This window comes from Ornithorhynchus anatinus, chromosome 9 (assembly GCF_004115215.2).
Source record: "Ornithorhynchus anatinus isolate Pmale09 chromosome 9, mOrnAna1.pri.v4, whole genome shotgun sequence".
Classification (NCBI taxonomy): domain Eukaryota; kingdom Metazoa; phylum Chordata; class Mammalia; order Monotremata; family Ornithorhynchidae; genus Ornithorhynchus; species Ornithorhynchus anatinus.
Genome location: NC_041736.1, coordinates 33,981,156 through 34,000,040, shown reverse-complemented (window position 1 = coordinate 34,000,040; position 18,885 = coordinate 33,981,156). Strand labels below are relative to the sequence as shown.

The window sequence follows — 18,885 nt, the reverse complement described above, 5'->3', positions numbered from 1 at the left end:
AACTGTGGCATTTGTTAATCACTTATTATGTACCAAGCACTGTACTAAGTGCTGGGGTGGATACAAGCAAATCAAGTTGGACACAGCCCCTGTCCCACATGGGGCTCGCAGTCTCAATCCCCATTTTACAGATGAGGTAACTGAGACCCAGAGAAGTGAAGTGACTTGCCTAAGCTCACACAGCAGACAGGTGGCAGAGCCGGGATTAAAACCCATGACCTTCTGACTCCCAGGCCCGTGCTCTATCCACCATGCCATATGGCTTCTCTACATCAGAACCTGTAGCGGCCATCACAAATAGCTCATCATTTAGACCCAAAGCCCCCCATCGATGGCCACATGGGCTTGGTTGGGAAATTCTAGAAATTTCTGGCTTAGGATAAGCACCAAAGTTACAATCTGGGGCCGCAGTCTGCTCTGACAAGGGACAGGAGCCGTCGGCTAGCATCTTGGTCTTTCTCCACAGCCGCCTCTGCCGCTTTTAATTCATTGCAGAATTATTATACTCATCTCATTTTCTGGGGTGTCTTTTTCAACAGACTTTTCCAAGAGTGGCTGAGACTTCTTGACACTTGACAGACAGCGTAATGAGCCCAGGGAGCGAATTCTTAGCTCTGGTGGCATTTTCTATTATTCTGGTAAAAATAAATGAAGGCTTTTTTTGCAGGCACTAACGCTGCCTTTGGAGGGGAGCTCCGAGTGCCGCGGGGAAGGCTGGATGCCTAATTTCAGACAATCCGCGCTCACTTGTCGGCGTTCTTCTCCGCCCACCTGGAAGTCATTGGTGAGAGCTTCCAAACCAAGCCCGAGTGAGCGAAAGTTTCCCTCATCAGGCAGCGGTAATGTGTGTGTGTGTGTGTGTGTGTGTGTTTGTGTATGTGTCTGCGTACACACATATATGTATGTGTGGGGTGTTATATTTTTTATGGTATTTGTTACGTGCTTACTATGTACCAGGCACTGTACTTAGCGCTGGGGTCAGTACAAGCTAATCAGATTGGACGCAGTCCATGTCCCACATGGGGCTCTCAGTCTTAATCTCCATTTTTCAGATGAGGTAACTGAGGCCCAGAAAAGTGATGTGACATAGCAGAAGGGTGGCAGAGTCAGGATTCAAACCCAGGTCCTTTGGCTCCCAGGCCTGTGCTCTATCCAGTAGGTCACGCTGCTTCATGTGTGTGGTGCAGGGGGGATGCTCCATCAGCTGGTCAATTGAATTTACTGTGTGCAGAGCACCATACTAAGCACTTGAGAGAGGACAATATGACAATATAACAGACGCAGCTCCTGCCCACAACAAGCTTACAGTCTAGAGGTCCAGGACGCCCCTCCATCCCGGCAGCAGTCTGAGAGGAGGCCAACATGGGCAAAACGCCTGCCGTCGACCCTCCCCGCGCCAACCTGTCCCAGCCCAAACACAACAGTGTGACGGCCAGCTTCGTCTGTGACCACCCTATTGGCCACTGCCCACTTCCATAGTCTTTCCTGTGAGCTCATTGTGGGCAGGGAATGTGTCCGTTTTCGTAATATTGCCTTCTCCCAAGCCCTCAGTATGGTGCTTTGCATCCAATTAGCGCTCAAAAACTATGACTGAACAAATGAACGCGAGCACCCGCAGCCCAGCGCACGCTGGAGAGGGTGGCCTTCCCTCGGGAGGCGGCGGAGCCCTTACCGATCATCGGAGACTCGATGAAGCTCCAGGAGTTGGTCTGGGGGACGTAGGACTGGAGGACCCCGGCGGCCCGGCTGGCTTCGTTCACGCCACCGAACACGTAGATCTTCCCGCCGCACACCGTGGCGGCCGCGGAGTGCACCGCCTTGGGCAGGGATGCCACCGTCTCCCACTGGTTGGTGATGGTGTCGTATCTGGGAGCCAGAGGACAATCGATCAGCGAATCGGTGGTATTTACCGAGCGCTTACTGCGTGCAAAGCATCATCACCATCAACAGTATTTAATGAGTGCTTAGTAGGTGCAGAGTGCTGTACTGAGCACTTGGGAGAGTGGAGAGTACAATAATAATAATAATAATGATAATGATGGCATTTGTTAAGCGCTTACTACTTGCCAAGCTTTGTTCTAAGCACTGGGGTCGATACAAGGCAATCAGGTTGGACACAGTCCCTGACCCAAATGGGGCTCGCAGTCTCAATCCCCATATTACAGATCAGGTAACTGAGGCACAGAGAAGTGAAGGGACTTGCCCAAGGTCACATAGCAGACACGTGGCAGAGCTGGGATTAGAACCTACAACCTCTGACTCCCAAGCCCGTGCTTTTGCCACTAGGCAGAGTTGTGTTCCCCGCCCACCGTCTAAAGCATTTATTCATTCATTCGATCGTATTTATTGAGCACTTACTGTGTTCAGAGCACTGTACTAAGCCCTTGGGAGAGTATAACAATAAACTGACACATTTCCTGCCCCCAGCTTGGGAGAGTATAATGCAATAGAATTGGTAGATAAGATCCCTGCCCACAAGGACCTTGCAGACTGGTGGGGGAGACAGATAATAAATTCCAGATGGGTATGTTCACAAAGTGCTGTTGCGATCAGGGAGGAGTGATTATCAGAGTGCTTAAGGGGAACAGGCCCAAGACCCAAAGATGATGGGGAAGGGAGGGCTTAGACAAGAAAGTGAAAGCTTAGTCAAGGAAGGGCTCTGACTATTATCATTATTATTAATTAGTACTATTATTATTCTTGTTATTGTATTTGCTAAGTGTTTACACGTGCCAAGCACTGTCCCAAATACTGGGTAGATGCAAGATGATCCCCTCACCAACCTGCCCCAATCCAAACTATCCCTAAGCTCATTATGGGCAGGGAATGTCACTGTTTATTGTTGTATTGTACTCTTCCAACCTCTTAGCTCAGTCCTTGGCACACAGTAAGCGCTCAATAAATACAACTGAATAACCCGCATGGGGCTCACAGTCTAAATAGGGGTAAGATCAGCACTTAGAACAGTGCCTCGGTGCTAAGAATGGTGCCTGGCACATAGTAAGTGCTTTACAAATACCATAAAAATCAAATAAAAACCACAAAAAAAACCAGGCATTGAATCCCCATTTTACTGATGAGGATACTGAGGCATAGAGTATTCATTCAATTGTATTTATTGGGCACTTACTGTTTGCAGAGCACTATACTAAGCACTTGGGGGACTGTGATATAACAGTAACAGACACATTTCCTGCCGACAATGAGCTTAGAGTCTAGAGAAAAGTCTCTGCCGAATCCCGGGAAGGGAAGTGAAGAGAAGTGAAGTGACTGACCCAAGGTCACAGAGAAGACAAGTGGCGGACCCGGGACCAGAACCCAGGCTCGTGCTCTACCCACCAGGCCACGCTACTTCCTGCCTGAATTTAGCACCTGATGCTCTACCACTGCTGGGGGAAGCAGTCAGGGGGCTCTGACTGACAAAAAGATAGACAAGAGAAGCATGGGGAGAAATCACTCCCCCATCGTTCCACGCCACTGCATCCCGATTACAGCCCCGGCTACCGAAACCCAGGGCACTCGTGCTCAAATGGCTTCCGCTAATTAATTTCTAGTAATTAGACTACAACAGGATTATTCCTGTCACTCATTCGGGCCAAATGCAGTAGCAATCCCTTTCAGGGCACGGTTTTTACGCTTAAATTATTTCACTCGCACCACTCATTTGATCATCAAATATAATACAACATGATAGGTCTTTTCACTTCAGTTAAACTAGCCATTAACGCACATGTCGAGCACATGTAAGTTGCTTTTTTAATTTTCTTTGCATGTACCGTGCTTCGCAGCGGGATGTGGGCAGCGTTAAGGGGGAGTTCGGGTGGGAATCAGAGTTCACCGTGGCACCCATTTTCAAGTAGTACAACAGAGAAGAATAGGCTTGAGAGCATTAAATGAGCTTTAAGGTCATCAGGATCTGATTTAATTAAGCCGTTGACCATAAAGTCGTACAGTTAATAAACCAAGGATAAAGATTCATTTTAGACAATGTCACCAGTTCAGACGTCTATTTTTTTTAAGCAAATATGGCAGCTATCCCAGTAGCGCCTGCAAAAATGAGCGTTGGAGACAGTAAAAAATGATATGGTTGTTAGTCTTCAATATTTCCATATAATGGCACATTCAGTCAAACAGCGGTTTCCCGAGTAGCGGTTATTCCGAGTGGATGATAACAGAATCATAACCCCTCTGCAACTAGGCAGCACTTTGATTTCCCAAATGAGGAGAACATGCCAACGGAGCCAGGATCTTCTCTGGCCTTATTCCTTTCCAGCCTGTCTGTTTCCCTGCCATTTCCTCCACCATCTGGACCTTCTCCACACCCCCAAACTTTGAAAGCAGCGACCAAGACCTCTCCTTTGACTTGTTGTCTCCGCTGGTAAACCCAAGGAGGCTGTGTCATGTTGTCTCTGGCTGAGAACTTTACCAGCAAACCTTCCCCTGGTCTGGGGACAATTTCTGTTCCAACTACACGGCACCACAGAGAACCCTCCACCAGGAGTGGGCTTGTCCTAAACTCAGTCTCGTCCTTTCTATCTTGAATGGAGAAAAGGGAAATTCTGGAAGTCAGGGTGGGAATGCAAAGCTACCTGTGGGGCTAGAGCCTGGCCAGCAATCCTGCTGAATTTGTTCTTTGTTCAATTCATCAATGGTATTTATTGACTGCTAAGCACTCACTATGTGTCAAACAGTGTTCTAAGCGCTGGGGTAGATACAAACGAATCAGTTTTAACATAATCCCTGTCCTATATGGGGCTCACAATCTCAGTTCTCATTTTACAGATGAGGTAGCTGAGGCACAGAGAATAATAATATCTGTATTTTTTAAGCACCTAATTTGTGCCTGGCACTGTATTTAGCACTGGAATGGATACAAGCAAATCATTTTGGACATGGTCCCTGTCCCACATGGGGCTCACTGTCTCAATCCCTATTTTACAGATGAGGTAACTGAGGCCCAGGGAAGTGAAGTGACTTGCCCGAGGTCACACAGCAGATACATGGCAGAGCCGGGATTAGAACCCATGACCTTCTGACTTCCAGGCCCGTGCTCCATCCACTATGCCAAGAAGTTAAGTGATTTGCCCAACATCCCACAGCAGAAAAATGGTGGAGCCGACATTAGAACCCAGGCTCTTTTGACTCACAGGTCTGTGCTCTATCCACTAGACCACGCTGCTACGTGCTTGGAAGAGTACATTATAAGAGAGTTGAAAGTCACCTGCCCTGCCCACAACAAGCTTACTTTTAGTGTAGAAAGCAGTAAAATCCCCATCGTCAGGAAAAACTCCCTCCCCAGCATCCACCATCTTTAGGATGCAGCCCTGTAGAATGAGAAAAATGAAAGAAGGTCGAACTCATGAACAAGTGGGCACTTAGTCTACTCTGCCATTCGCCTTCTTATGTTTAAATCCCGAAGGTACTTTTCTATTCCTACACAGAGTGATCGTGGCAAGAAAATTATGACCTTTTAAGTGGAAATGACAGAAGGAGCCATGACAATAAGATAGGTTGATTTCCAAATACCCATTTCAATCGCATGCACCAGTTGACTAGATCCAAAGGCAGGGGTAGTTGAAAAGTAGATCAGGCCTCGGATTCAATATCTCACAGTAAAAATCTTTATTTTATTCTAGAAAAGGACTGACACAAGGAAAGTAAGATCAGGTTGAGCTCTCGTTCTGGGCCTCTATAGGATCCATTTCACTATGAACCGGATCTTTTAAGATCTCTGGATTTTATCTGCTTTCAAGTGAGGATACTTTTCAGATACTTCCAGAAGTATGTAGCTCATTGGAAGAACTAGATGAACTAGCTCACTGGAAGATTCATTCATTCACTCATTCATTTATATTTACTGAGTGCTTACTGTGTGCCCAGGACTGTATTAAGCGCTTGAGAGTACAATATCACAGTAAACAGACACATTCCCTGTCCACAATGACACTTCTCACTGTGCCTTGATCTCGCCTATCTCACTGCCTAGCCCTAGCCCAAGTCTTCCCTCTGGTATGGAACGCCCTCCCTCCTCTAAGCCGATAGATAAACACTCTCCTTCACTTCAAAGCCTTATTGATGGCACATCTCCAAGAGGTCTTCCCAGACTAAGCCCCACTTTTCCTCATCTCCCATTCCCTTCTATGTCACCCTGCCCCCTCCCTTTGCTCTTCCCCTCTCCCAAGCCCAAAGCACTTCTGTACATATATGTAATTTTATTTAACTCTTTGCTCTTTCTTCCTTCCAACCCCAAAACACATCTATATATTGGTAACTTTATTTACTTGCATTAATTTCGGTCTCCCCTACTCTAGGCTGTGAGCTCATTGTGGGCAGGGAATGTCACTGTTTATCGTTGTATTGTACTTTCCCAAGCACCGAGTACAGTGTTCTGCGCACAGTAAGTGCTCAATAAATACAAATGAATGAAAGGAAGGAGAGACAGACATTATTATAAATAAATTAAAGATATGTATGTAAGTGCTGTGGGGCTGGGAGGGGAGATAAATAAAGGGAGCAAGTCAGAGTGACGCAGAAGGGAGTGGGGGAAAAGGAAAGGGCTTAGCCAGGGAGGTCTTCTTGAAGGTGTGCCTTAGAGTAACCGTCTGTGGGATTTGAGGAGGGAGGGCATTCCAGGCTAGAGGCAGAATGTGGGGGAGAGGTTGGCTGCGAGATAGAGGAGATAAGGAGGGTAATGTAAGGTCAAAAGCCCAATTTCCAGACATTTTGCTCCCAGATATTGTGGCCCAAAGCCTAAAAAGCTTTCTCTGAAGAGAAAGGTCGAAATCTGTCTTTACACCTTAATGAAGACTGGGCCTTGAGAACACTGGAGGGGATTTTACTGGCAATTAGACCCTGCTTATCCAGGGACAAAGAGCTTGCTTCTGATTGCATTGGCAATTTCAGGCCGTGACACTTGTGGAAGTTTTTTTTTTACAGTAGACAATGGAATCAGTGATTTTACTGGAGGGACTTTAGCTTAGTAGCTCAAAATAGTCATTCTCAAAGACATCTGAAGTGTACTCTCTGATCAGCAGTTCAATAAAGCCCCATGAATACACTTTTGCAGCACTTTCCAAAGGGGACAGCGTTATCCTGATTTTACAAGGAAACCCAGAGTTAAAGCGACTTGCCACCAGATGACATTAGAAATGAAAATTCAGGCTTTCTCATGAGAAATGGTCTGGGGAAAGGGGGAGGAAGCAAGCAAGCAAGAGAAGATTTTCATTATGTGATCACCTTATTACCTGGTAACTGAATCTAGTTTAGAATATATCATTGAATGCAACTTTTCAAAACAGATAACACATACACACACACACACACACAGAATTATCCAAGTGCTAGAACATGAGGACACATCTAGTTCAAAGAAAATCTTAATTTTCCAAGTATTGATTTTTAGTTGAAAAATGATTGTGGTTTTCTGATTTATTAGAGCACAAAAAGCAGTCTTTCACCCTGATGCCCAGATCATTTTCTTACAAAAACATTCAGGCCCTGTTTCCCCACTCCTCAAGAATCTCCAGTGGCTGCCCATCCACCTCCGCATCACACAGAAACTCACCATCGGCTTTAAAGCACCCCGCCAGCTCTCCCCCTCCTACCTCATCTCACTGATCTACTATAACCCAGCCCGCACGCTTCACTCCTCTAACGCCAACCTACTTGCTGTACCTCGATCTTCTCTATCTCGCCGCCAACCCCTTACTCTGGCCTGGAACTCACTTCCTCTTCATATACGACAGACCACCATCCTCCCTACCGTTAAAGCCTTACTAAAATCACACCTCCTTCAAGAGGCCTCTCCCGACTGAGCACTCATTTCCCCCTTCTGCCTCTGCCTTCCACAGCACCTATGAACTTGATCTTGATATTCACCTCACTCTCAGCCCCACTTCATATAAGTACATATCCATAATTTATTTTAATGTCTGTCTCCCTCTGTAGACTATAAACTTCTTGTGGGCAGGGAACAAGTCTACCAACTCTATTGCATTGTACTCTCCCAGGTATTTAGTACAGTGCTCTGCCCACAGTAAGCCCTCAATGAGTGTAATTGATTGATTGATAAACTGAGAGTTATGCAATTGCCTCAGGAAGCTGTATACGTATGGGGAACACTCTAATATTATATATTCAGCTCTCAGTGATCGATCACATCATAACCTGAGTTTTGAGCTCTGCAATAAATCAATTGATATTTATCGAGCGCTTAATATTTACCGAGCACCATACTAAGCACTCGGAAAGTACAATATAACAGACACATTCCCTGTCCACAATGAGCATTCAGTCTAGAGGGAGAGAAAGACATTTAAAAAAATTACAGATAATAATTCCATAGTTCTTGAGCAGTTCCTCTGCAGTTCCTATGCAATTAAACTGCAGATTGTTGGGCTTCTGCTACAGTGGTGGTTTTCTAATAAAGTAGCTGTAATAGGATTTATTGAGCACCCTCAGGTGCAATGCACTGTACTGAGTGCTTGGGAAGTACACAAAAAAGAAAGACATTCCCTGCCCTTGAGGAGCTTAGATGTTAATGGGGAAGGCAAGCATAAACATACTTAGAACCCGAGTTAAGGAAATATTTGGTTGTATAGTAAGCATAAACACATAAATTCTGATTATGGGAATCAATAAAGTTGCAAGTTCTAGGCTTATACGATTTGGGATGCTGGGAGTTCTTCTCTGATTAACTTCTTTGATTAACTTGGAGCCTTCTCCTCCAGGAAGCCGTCCCTGACTAAGCCCTCCTCTCCTCTTCTCCCACTCCCTTCTCCACCACTCTTACTTGCTCTGTCATTCATCCTCCCTCCCATCCCCACAGCACATATGTATATATCTGTTATTTATATATTTAAATTAATGTCTGTCTTCCCCTCTAGACTGTGAGCTCATTGTGGGCAGGAATGTGTCTGTTTGTTGTTATACTGAACCCTCCCAAGTGCTTTGCATACAGTGAGCACTCAATAAGTACGATTGAACGAATGAATGAATTTCAGAGGCTTTGGATTTGTGGGGAGTGATGGTCTGTCAGATTTGGGAAGAGGGAGAGAGTTCCCAGCTGGGGGGATGAGGGTGAAGGAGGGGACCAACATGGGAGAGTAGGGTAGAGAGTGGAGAACTAGGTGAAGTTAGAAAGTCAGCTTGGAAGGAACAAAGAACTAGTTGGGGAGTAGTGGGAAGGAGAATCATACTACTCGGCAAGGATAAAAGTCTATATAAATGCTCTACAACAATACTGGCAATACCACCATTAGCAGTGGTAATCTTCATTATCTCCTATTAATTGATAGGAAAATTAAAAAGCTGTTACTGGTTCCTTTTGGAGAAAGTTGAAAAAAAACCCCTATGGCCCAACACTAATAAAGCATAAGTGGCCAGTTTGGCACTGCTTCATGGAAAAACAGACATTGTTCCCATTCTCTTTCTGGGTCAGATACTTCTTCGGTCAAACAGGAAGATCCTTTGTCTAAAGATACATTTCAGCACTGACATTAGTATGAAGGGAGACCGAGAAGAGTGGGGAGAGGGAGCCACATACTTGGTTTTTTGAGATTTGATTTTGGGAAATGCCCCACGCCAGACTCTCTCTGCCCTAACTCTCCAAGGGAGTGCTGAGAGACAGGAGAAAACATCCACGAAGAGCAGTGACTTCATCTCCTGAGCTCTGTGGTTTGGACGCCATATGGCGTTAAACATTCCATTCCTTTCTGGTAGTAGATGCTATCTGGGAGGAATTAATAAAGTCAGTGACCTTGGCCAGGGCAGAATAGCCTGCTTATCCTCCCACTTAAAATAGAGATAATCCTATCCTCTTCTACTCTATTGGACTCTTTGATTTCTCTGTATGGACAGAGAAAGAACAACAGGCAGGCAGACAGACAGACAATAGAGAGAGAGGGTGAGCAGTTACCAGGGAACATCTGAGCCTTCCTTTCTTCAGCAAGCTTATTAATAATGATTGTATTTGTTATGTGTTTACTATGTGCTCATTGTGGGCAGGAAATGTGTCTGTTTATTGCTGTATTGTACTCTCCCAAGTAATGTCGGTATTTGGTATTTTTTAAGCGCTTACTATGTGCGGAGCACTGTTCTAAGCACTGGGGTAGATACAGGGTAAACAGGTTGTCCCACGTGAGGCTCACAGTTAATCCCCATTTTACAGATGAGGGAACTGAGGCACAGAGAAGTGACTTGCCCACAGTCAGCTGACAAGTGGCAGAGCCGGCATTCGAACCCATGACCTCTGACTACCAAGCCCGGGCTCTTTCCACTGAGCCACGCCGCTTCTCTTACAGTGCCCTGCACACAGTAGTGCTCAATCAATACAATTGAATGACTGCATGAATGTTCCAGGCACTGTACCCAGCGCTGGGGTAGATACAAGTTAATCAGGTTGGACATAGTCCCTGTCCCACAAAGAGCTCTTAGTCTTAATCCCCATTTTACAGATGAGGTAACGGACACAGAGAAGTTGAAGTGACTCGTCCACGGCCAACCAGCAGGCAAGTGGTGAAGCTGAGGTTAGAGCTCAGGTCCTCTGATTCCCAAGCACAGGCATGAGAATCAGAAAGTCATGGGTTCTAATCCTGACTCTGCCACTTGTCAGCTGGGTGAACTTGGATAAGTCACTTCACTACTCTGTGCCTCAGTTACCTCATCTGTAAAATGGGGATTGAGACTGTTAGCCCCACGTGGGACAGAGACTCAGATCTACCCCATTGTTTAGTACGGTACATGGCACATAGTAGGGCTTAACAAATACCACAATTATTATGATAGATCATTTACTTCTACTTCTGAGGTTCATTTCCACAAATCTTCCCACATTCTCGGGGAACATACAGGTTTCCAGGCATCAGTCCTTGGGTATCTCCAAGCTCTTTACTCTGACCCAACAGAAACGGCAGGTTGACTCCATTTGTTTGTTGTTGTATTGTACTCTCCCAAGCGCTTAGTACAGTGTTTTGCACACAGTAAGCATTCAATAAATGATTGAATGAATGAATTTCAGCCTTGGACCTAGCTGAGGAAACTTACCTGTGGAATTTCTACCCCTTCTTGCCTAGCGGAACCCGGAATTAATCAACTTGACCCTGAGGATCTCGAGTTCATTACTTAAATGGTTAGCTCTGCAGACACTTGTCTCCCACTTCCCGTATTGTTTCTTATCCATCTCCACTTTTCCCACTCTCCATTCACCCACTCAGGGCCCTCCATGATGGGGCCATTGTAAATAGCCTATGAACGATTGATCCGTGCCCTAGGCGAAAGTCTATCAACGCACAATGAACAGAAGGCAGCGACAGAACCGTGTGGAACAGGAGCGAGGATGGAACAAACCTTCCTTGGAAAAAACCAACAAGCGGCAGAGGGGAAAACTTGACAAAGCGTTTCTAGACCCAGGACCCCCCTCCAGGACTTTGAGGGGTGAAAGCAGTAATTGTGACCCACCTCTCCAATTCATTCATTCAATCGTATTTATTGAGTGCTTACTATGTGCAGAGCACTGTACTAAGCACTTGGGAAAGTACAATATAGTAATAGAGAGAGACAATCCCTGCCCACAACAAGGCACTTGGTTTGGAAGTTGCAATTACTTCCTTGTTCAAGTGCTTGCTCAATAAATATGATTGATTGCCCAGAAAGACAGTCTCCTGATTACAGGAAAAATTAAAAAATCCCTTGTCACATGGGGGAGGTGGAGGCAAGTGGGATATCCTGATGTCTCTTGACTCTGGTGAGCTTGAAGGGCTGCCAGAGAGCATGACCAGCATGCCTCTATTCCCATAAGGCAGAACTCAACTTGAATAGTAACCCTGAGTTTGGAGTGCTCAACTTCAATTAATAAATTAATAAATTGATGGTATGTATTGAGTGCTTACTGTATGTAGACCCCTGCGCTAAGCACTTGGGAGAGTACGATATAACAGGGTTGTTAGACCAGCTCCCTGCCCACAAGGAGCTTACAATCTAGAGGAGAAGTCAGTCAGTCGATCGTATCACTAGTAAACACTTGGGAGATACAATATAACAGTTATAATGGACACATTCCCTGCTCCCAACTCTTTAGTTCTTCTCTATAACTCTAGGCTGTGAGCTCACTGTGGGCAGAGAAGGTGTCTTTGTTGTTGTATTGTACTTTCCCAAGCGCTTACTACAGTGCTTTGCACACAGTAAGCAGTCAATAACTACGATTGAATGAAGGAATGAATGACAGCAGGAGGAGTTGAAGAGAGCAAGAGACATTACCTCTCTACATGATCCACGTTGCCTGCAACACCGAGACCGCCGATGGTATAAATTTTCCCATCGTAGACCAGGCTGTTATGTCGACACCGAGGCACTGTCATTCGGGAGACCAGATTCCAGTTATCCAGCAAGGACATGTAACACCAGACGTCAGCCAGGGTGACACCGGATTCCATTCCACCTGCAGCCCAGGCGCAGACAAAAGCAATACAAATTAATCAATTGCACTTACTGAGCACTGTGTGCAGAGCACTTCACTCAGCCCTAACAGAGCTGGTAGTCAAGTTCCCTGCCCATGAGAAGCTTACAATCTAGGATGGCATGAGTTTGGAGTCTCAGTGCTCCCCTGTCCTTGCTTCCCTCTTCCCTCCTCAACAAATAGTAATTCCAAATCCCAGAGTTGGGGATTTGTCCAGCCGATAGGGAGGTGTGTGATCCTGTGCCTCCAATATGAATTTAGTGTTTTGTCAAGTGAGAAGAGGAAGTCAGACTCTCAAGCTAGGGGACGTGTTCGGGCAAGGGCATCCGATCTTCTCAGAGTCGTGGAAGACTGCCAGTCTTGCACCAGGTTTTGGCCCATGCAGGAGAAAGGGAGGGTTCGGAGGGGCTTTAGCTCATTCTCGAATACTGGGCTTGATGTCTCAGATGACCCGGATGGGAAACTTCTGGCCAAAGGGAAGGAGGCGGGTGTGTGGGGAGTACTCGCTCACTGCCTGTAATTTTACTTGAAAGTTCGTATTGCAGAGCTTGAACCCAGACCCTCAGGCACCTGCTCTCATTCCCTAAAATTTTCTGTGGCATCTGCTATCTCTGGTGATCCAACTTTCTGACCAGAGCAAGAATTAGGAGTGGAAAATTCCCACCCTCTGCCTCCTTTTCTCCTTCTAGCCCCAATCCCACTGTGGATAACACTCCCTGGGAGACTTCTCACTCTAAATTTCCTTCTGGGAGAATTGAGGACCCTTCCACTGCTCTTCCAGAAAGTTGTCCCCTCCAGGGAACTCTCTTCTGCAGGCTCCTAGCTCACACCCCCAAGGGATTCTTTCTTTTCTGATACTTCTGTTATTCAGGCCAACCAGAAGGCCCTTATGTCCCCAGGCAACCAATGCACACTTACTAGGGACTGATCCTGTGGGAACTGGTTATTTAGTCTCTCATGAGTGGGGATATTCTTGCATTCTAGGGTTCATATCTAAAGAAAATATCCAAAAAAAAACCCCAAGTCACACGTGTTGACTTTGTTAGATTGGATTAGGACCCAACACTCAAAATTGAAATTGGGTTTTTTCTTTGAAAATGCAGCCACTCCAACCTAGGAACTGTAGGTGACCTTGCCGGTTCATGAGAGGGAGATGGTATTTGACCACTGAGTTCCCAGAATAATTGTGGTATTTAAGTACTTACTATGTGCCAGGCATTGTACTAAGCACTGGGATAGATACCAGCTAATCAGGTTGGACAGAGTCCCTGTTCCACCTGGGGCTCACAGTCTCAATCCCCATTTTACAGATGAGGTAACTGAGGCCCAGAGAAGTGAAGTGACTTGCCTAAGGACGCGCAGCAGACAATTGGCAGAGCCATGACCTGCTGATTCCTAGCCCGTGCTCTATCCACTATGCCACACTGTCAGCATGGGTACCAGCATGGTGACAGGACTGAATCTCAATGTCCCCCAAAAGGCAGGGATTTTTCTCTTCCAAAAAGTTCCTATCAATTTCTAGATCCAGGTCTTGTGCTGAGCTTCAAGCTTGGGCCGGAAGGGCTCCCATTAGCAGCTGTGTGACCCATCAGAGTCAGAGCGACTTTAAAAGAAACATTTCCCTTCCCTTCTCCTATGCATTTGTTTTCTGTCTGCTGACTGTTGACATTCTTGAGCACCTAGCAGGGAATGTGTCCATTATTGTATTATACTCTCCCAAGCGCTTAATACAGTGTTTTGCATACTATAAGTGCTCAATAAATATGATTGAATGAATGAACCTATCATGTCTCTCAACACCCAATCGATCAATGGGATTTATCGAGCGCTGCCTGTGTGTACAGCAGTGTGCTAAGCACTTGGGAGAGTACATTATAACAAAGTTGGTAGACACGCACCCTGCCCACAGTGAGTTTACAGTCTAGAGGGGAAGACAGACATTAATGTAAATTAACACTGTAACAGAAGTTCTGGATCTTTGTTCCTCAGTGTTTCAACAGCCATGGCCTTTCCCACTTGAGTGACATATCAGTGTCCTCAAACAAATGCTGACAAGACAAGGTCATCTCTCCTCCTTGCTACCATCTGACTATGCCTTCAAGAACACACTTTTTTTTTTTCAATAAAAATGCTAAATTCCCCCATTCCTTGACCTTTCTCTGGGGGGGTCTATGGCCATCTGCTTGGCTGAAGATATTCATTCATTCCACAGGATAACCAGAAAGACTTTTTTAAATGATATTTGTTAAGCACCCACTATTTATCAAGCACCGTTCTAATTGCTGTTCATTTATTCCACGGGATAACCAAAAAGACACGTACATTCTTTAATGGCATTTGTTAAGCACCTATTATTTATCAAGCACTGTTCTAAATGCTGGGGAAGATATAAGGTAATCAGAGAAGCAGCATGGCATAGTGGAATGTGGGCCTGGGAGTTAGGAGGTCATAGGTTCTAATCCTAACTCTGTCACTTGTCGACTGTGTGACCTAGAGCAAGTCACTTCACTTCTCTGGGCCTCAGTTACCTCAGCTGTAAAATGGGGATTGAGACTGTGAGCCCCATATGGGACAGGGACTGTGTCAAACCCCATTTGCTTGTATTCATCCCAGTGCTTAGTACAGTGCCTTGCACATAGTAAGCACTTAACAAATACCACAGTCATCATCATCAGGTCAGACACAGTCCCCATCCCACTTGGGGCTTACAATCTAAATCCCCATTCTACCGATGAGGGAACTGAGGCACAGAAAAGTTAAGTGACTTTTCCAAGGTTGCACAGCAGACAAGTGGCAGAGCCAGGATTAGAATCCAGGTCCTCTGACTCCCAGCTAGGCCTGTGCATTTTCCACTAGGCCACACTGTTTCCCTCTCCACAATAGGTCCCAAGCGGGTGGCCAGTTGGTGGAAAGGGCTAATCTGGGAAGAACTCACCGGAGAGGTAAATGTTGTCCCCAGCGCTGACCACACTGAAGAATTCCCTGTCGTAGAAGGGCAAACTGGCCAGTGGGTACCACTTGTGGTTCTGAGGATTCAAGCACGTGACGGCGGTGAGAGCCCGCTGGTTCATGCCAATCATCTGACGGCCTCCAACCAGGACTATGACCTCAGCTACACCTGCAAAAAGGAACCTCACATCAGAATGCAAAATGAACAGTCACCCTTGGCATTCCTCACTGCCTTGCCTCTTTGTATACAGCATTTCAAATGCCAGTATGGCTTGCCATTGCAAACTTCTTGGGGACCTGGGAAAAGGGAGAGGGAGGGAGAGACGGAAAGAGGGATGGAAAGAGAGGAAAACAGAAAAAGGGAGGAGGGAGAGCCTTAGGGAGGGAGAGAGAGGCCAAAGGAGGGAGGGAGAGGCTGAGGGAAGGAAACAGAGGCTGAGAGAAGGAAACAGAGGCTAAGGTAGAAAAAGAGAGACTAAGGTAGAAAAAAGAGAGGGAAAGGCTGGGGGAGGGAGGGAAAGAGAGGCTGAGGGAGGGAAAGAGGCAGAGGGAAGGAAAAGAGAGGCTGTGGAAAGGAAAGAGAGGCTGAGGGAAGGGAAAGAGAGGCTGAGGGAAGGGAAAGAGAGGCTGAGGGAGGGGAAAGAGAGGCTGAGGGAGGGAAAGAGGCTCAGGGAGGGAATGAGGGAGGGAAGGTGAGTGAGGGAGGGCAAGGAAGAGAGGAAGAGCAAGAAAGAGGGGGAGGAAGGAGGAGGGAAGGAAGGGGAGGAAGAAAGGGAGAGGAGGAAGAATAGGAGGGCGGTAATAAGCTCAGTGGCTTTCTAAATACGTCTGACCGGCTATTTTACCATGATGGGGATTTCAGCTGGTGGGGCTGAATCTTGAGGAGACTGGCAGAGCCGGGCTCAAACAGAGAAGTGGCAGTGAACTGCTTTGTGGAGGCATTAATGGTATCTGTCAAGCCCTTACTATGTGCCAGGTACTGTTCTAAGCATAGGGGTAGATATGAGCTAATCAGGTTGGACCCAGTCCACTTGGCTAAGTCCAAGTGAGGTCCTAGTTTCCTAAATGAAAAAAATCCTTCCATCCTTCTTCGGAGGGACTAGAGGTACCAGGTTAGGGAGAGGGGCTTCCTAGGAGCCAACAGACAAGCTTTGGATCTCCAATCCAGCCTCACTGTTCTGAAACCCTTGGGGCTGAGACACTCAGATGTCAAAATCTCAAAAGGCTACGAGAAGCCTCAACATCTACAGTCCCGACACATGCTATAGCAGAGATGTGATCTCGGCGAAGATCAAACGGCCCTTGGATCTCACTTTTGGGTACCATTTCTCTTTTAAATGTCATCTAAACTCTGCTTCTCCGGGAAAAAGAATTCAGTCTCCAGCACCACATCCAGCAGGAATGAAGCCTGGGCTCAGAACCAGCACCGTCAAGAGGAAGAGATGGGTTTTGACTCCAGTGTGGGTTAGTCTCTGCTCCTACATTTCCGAGCCTCCAGATTCAGGCCTGGGCCATGGTAGAAAGATTAATGTGTCACAGAGGCACAGCCCCAGATGCTCTTTCCCTGTCCAGCTGGAAGTGGGGAGGACACAGAGCAATGGATGGGGGGGATGCCCAGGGGGCGGGGAGGGGACGTCCGTCCGACAGGGAGGAGGGATAGAGGAAGAAGTTGAGCCCAGGGAGTGGAGGGAGGGAGGTGGCAGTGAAGGAAACCTCTCAGTCACACTCTCTTCGCCCCTCTCCTGTGGCTGTAACAACAACCTGGGACTCCGCTTCCAGACCGATGGATCGCTTGCCCTGTAGGTAGACATGTCTAGGACCTGCACGCCCCTCACTCTGTCTCACTGAGGGCAGAGACTGTCTCTCTTTACTGCCGCACTGTATTTTCCCAGGTGCTTAGTACAGTGCTCTGCACACAGTAAGCACTCAATAAATATGATTGAATGAATGAATGACTGGGCCAGTCTCTCTAGCCCAGCACCACCAGAAATTCCACACCCTGCCTGAGCGCTCCAGCCCTTTACTTGTCTTCCGGACCTGCTCCGCTCCGGGGAATGGGAATGGCATTCGGGCAACTTATTCTGCCCATCCCTAGGTCAGATTTCAATTCCCAGAAGCCGCACACCTCCCAGGTCAGCTGGCTCGGCCATGTGGTCTACGTGCCTGGGTAACCTCGGAGCTCAACTCTCTGCCTTCAATCATCTAAGGGAGGGGCACCCGAGGCCCTTCAGAGGTCTCATCCACAGATAAGCACCCTGGGGCAGTCAAAGGGGCTAGTTTTCATAGAAGACACAGCACAAGAGCAAGCTGAAAACCATGTGGAAAGTGCGTGCTGGGTGGAGGTGAAAGAGAAGACCCAAAAGTGGAATCCTCTGTCCATGAGAGATCTCCTTACCACATGACAGGATCCCAGGGGAATATCTTGAATGACAAAACTCTTCAAGAGGAAGGAGAGAGCAGAGTGGCTGCAGACATGCTCGTAACTTGTCCTCACGAGAACCCGTGATCTAACACATAGCTGAAATAAATCACGTGCCCCTCTCAAGACAATAACCCAACCACTGCTGCCTCCTCTTGGAGAAAGGCTGGAAGGATGCCATCAGACTCACAGACATAAAACCTTTCCCCCCAAATTCACTTCCAGCCTCATGCGGTTACTCCCTAGCGCTGGCCCTCTTCAGTGGAGCATTACGGAAAGGGTTGCCAATTCCTCTCTCTGAAGGTGCTCTGATGAGATGCCCTTCCTCAATTTCCCATGATTCGCCTCCAGGACTCCATTCAGATACCCCCGTCAGTAAAGATCTGCCCTGGGAGCTGGCTTAGCCTTGGACTCCTGCTTGCTAAGAAGGATTGATGAGCCTCTGATGATGGTGTTTTCTAGGCATCTGGAAATTTACACCTTACTATCTGACTTTCTTTCACTTTTATAGCTTAATAAACCCTGTTTGCCCTGACACTTCCACATATATCAATCAGTCCCAACATCCTTTTCTTTCTCCTCGGCCTACCGAGGGGGGATTAACCTGAACGGTACCACACTGGGGGGATAACCTGAACAGTAGGTTTGGGAGGGTGGAAGATATTCCCATTATTCGAAGTGGGCGGTTGTTCCTGACTACAAGTTCCTTCCGGGCCCTGGGATGGAGGGGGAGAGTGAGTGTGCTTGTGCATGTGGCTTCTCTTTGTCAGTTTTTTCTCTCTCTCTCTCTTTTATTTTGGCATTGGTGAAGTGCTTACTGTGTACCAAGCACTCTATTAAGTGTTGGGGTAGACATAAAATAATCAGATTAGACATGGTCCATGTTCCACATGGGGCTCAAAGTCTTAATCCCCATTTTACAGATGAGGTAACTGATGCCCAGAGAAGCGAAGTGACTTGCCCACGGTCACCCAGCAGACAAATGGTGAAGCCAGGATTAGAACCAGGTCCTACTGCCTCCCAGGCCCATGCAAACGAAACCTTTGTAGAACCAGGGTGACCC

General features: G+C 46.9%; 1 protein-coding gene across 3 annotated transcripts in view; it reads right to left on the bottom strand.

Moving 5' to 3' along the window:
* Positions 1 to 18,885, bottom strand: part of KLHL29 (kelch like family member 29) — a 525,589-nt gene that overhangs the window by 12,157 nt on the left and 494,547 nt on the right. For all 3 annotated transcript variants that reach the window (XM_029072272.2, XM_029072273.1, XM_029072271.2), the window contains exons 10-12: positions 15,390 to 15,572; positions 12,256 to 12,436; positions 1,673 to 1,866 (exon numbers count right to left, since the gene is read on the bottom strand). In XM_029072272.2, the coding sequence (XP_028928105.1) occupies positions 1,673 to 1,866; positions 12,256 to 12,436; positions 15,390 to 15,572 (558 nt within the window). The remainder of the gene's footprint in view (positions 1 to 1,672; positions 1,867 to 12,255; positions 12,437 to 15,389; positions 15,573 to 18,885) is intronic.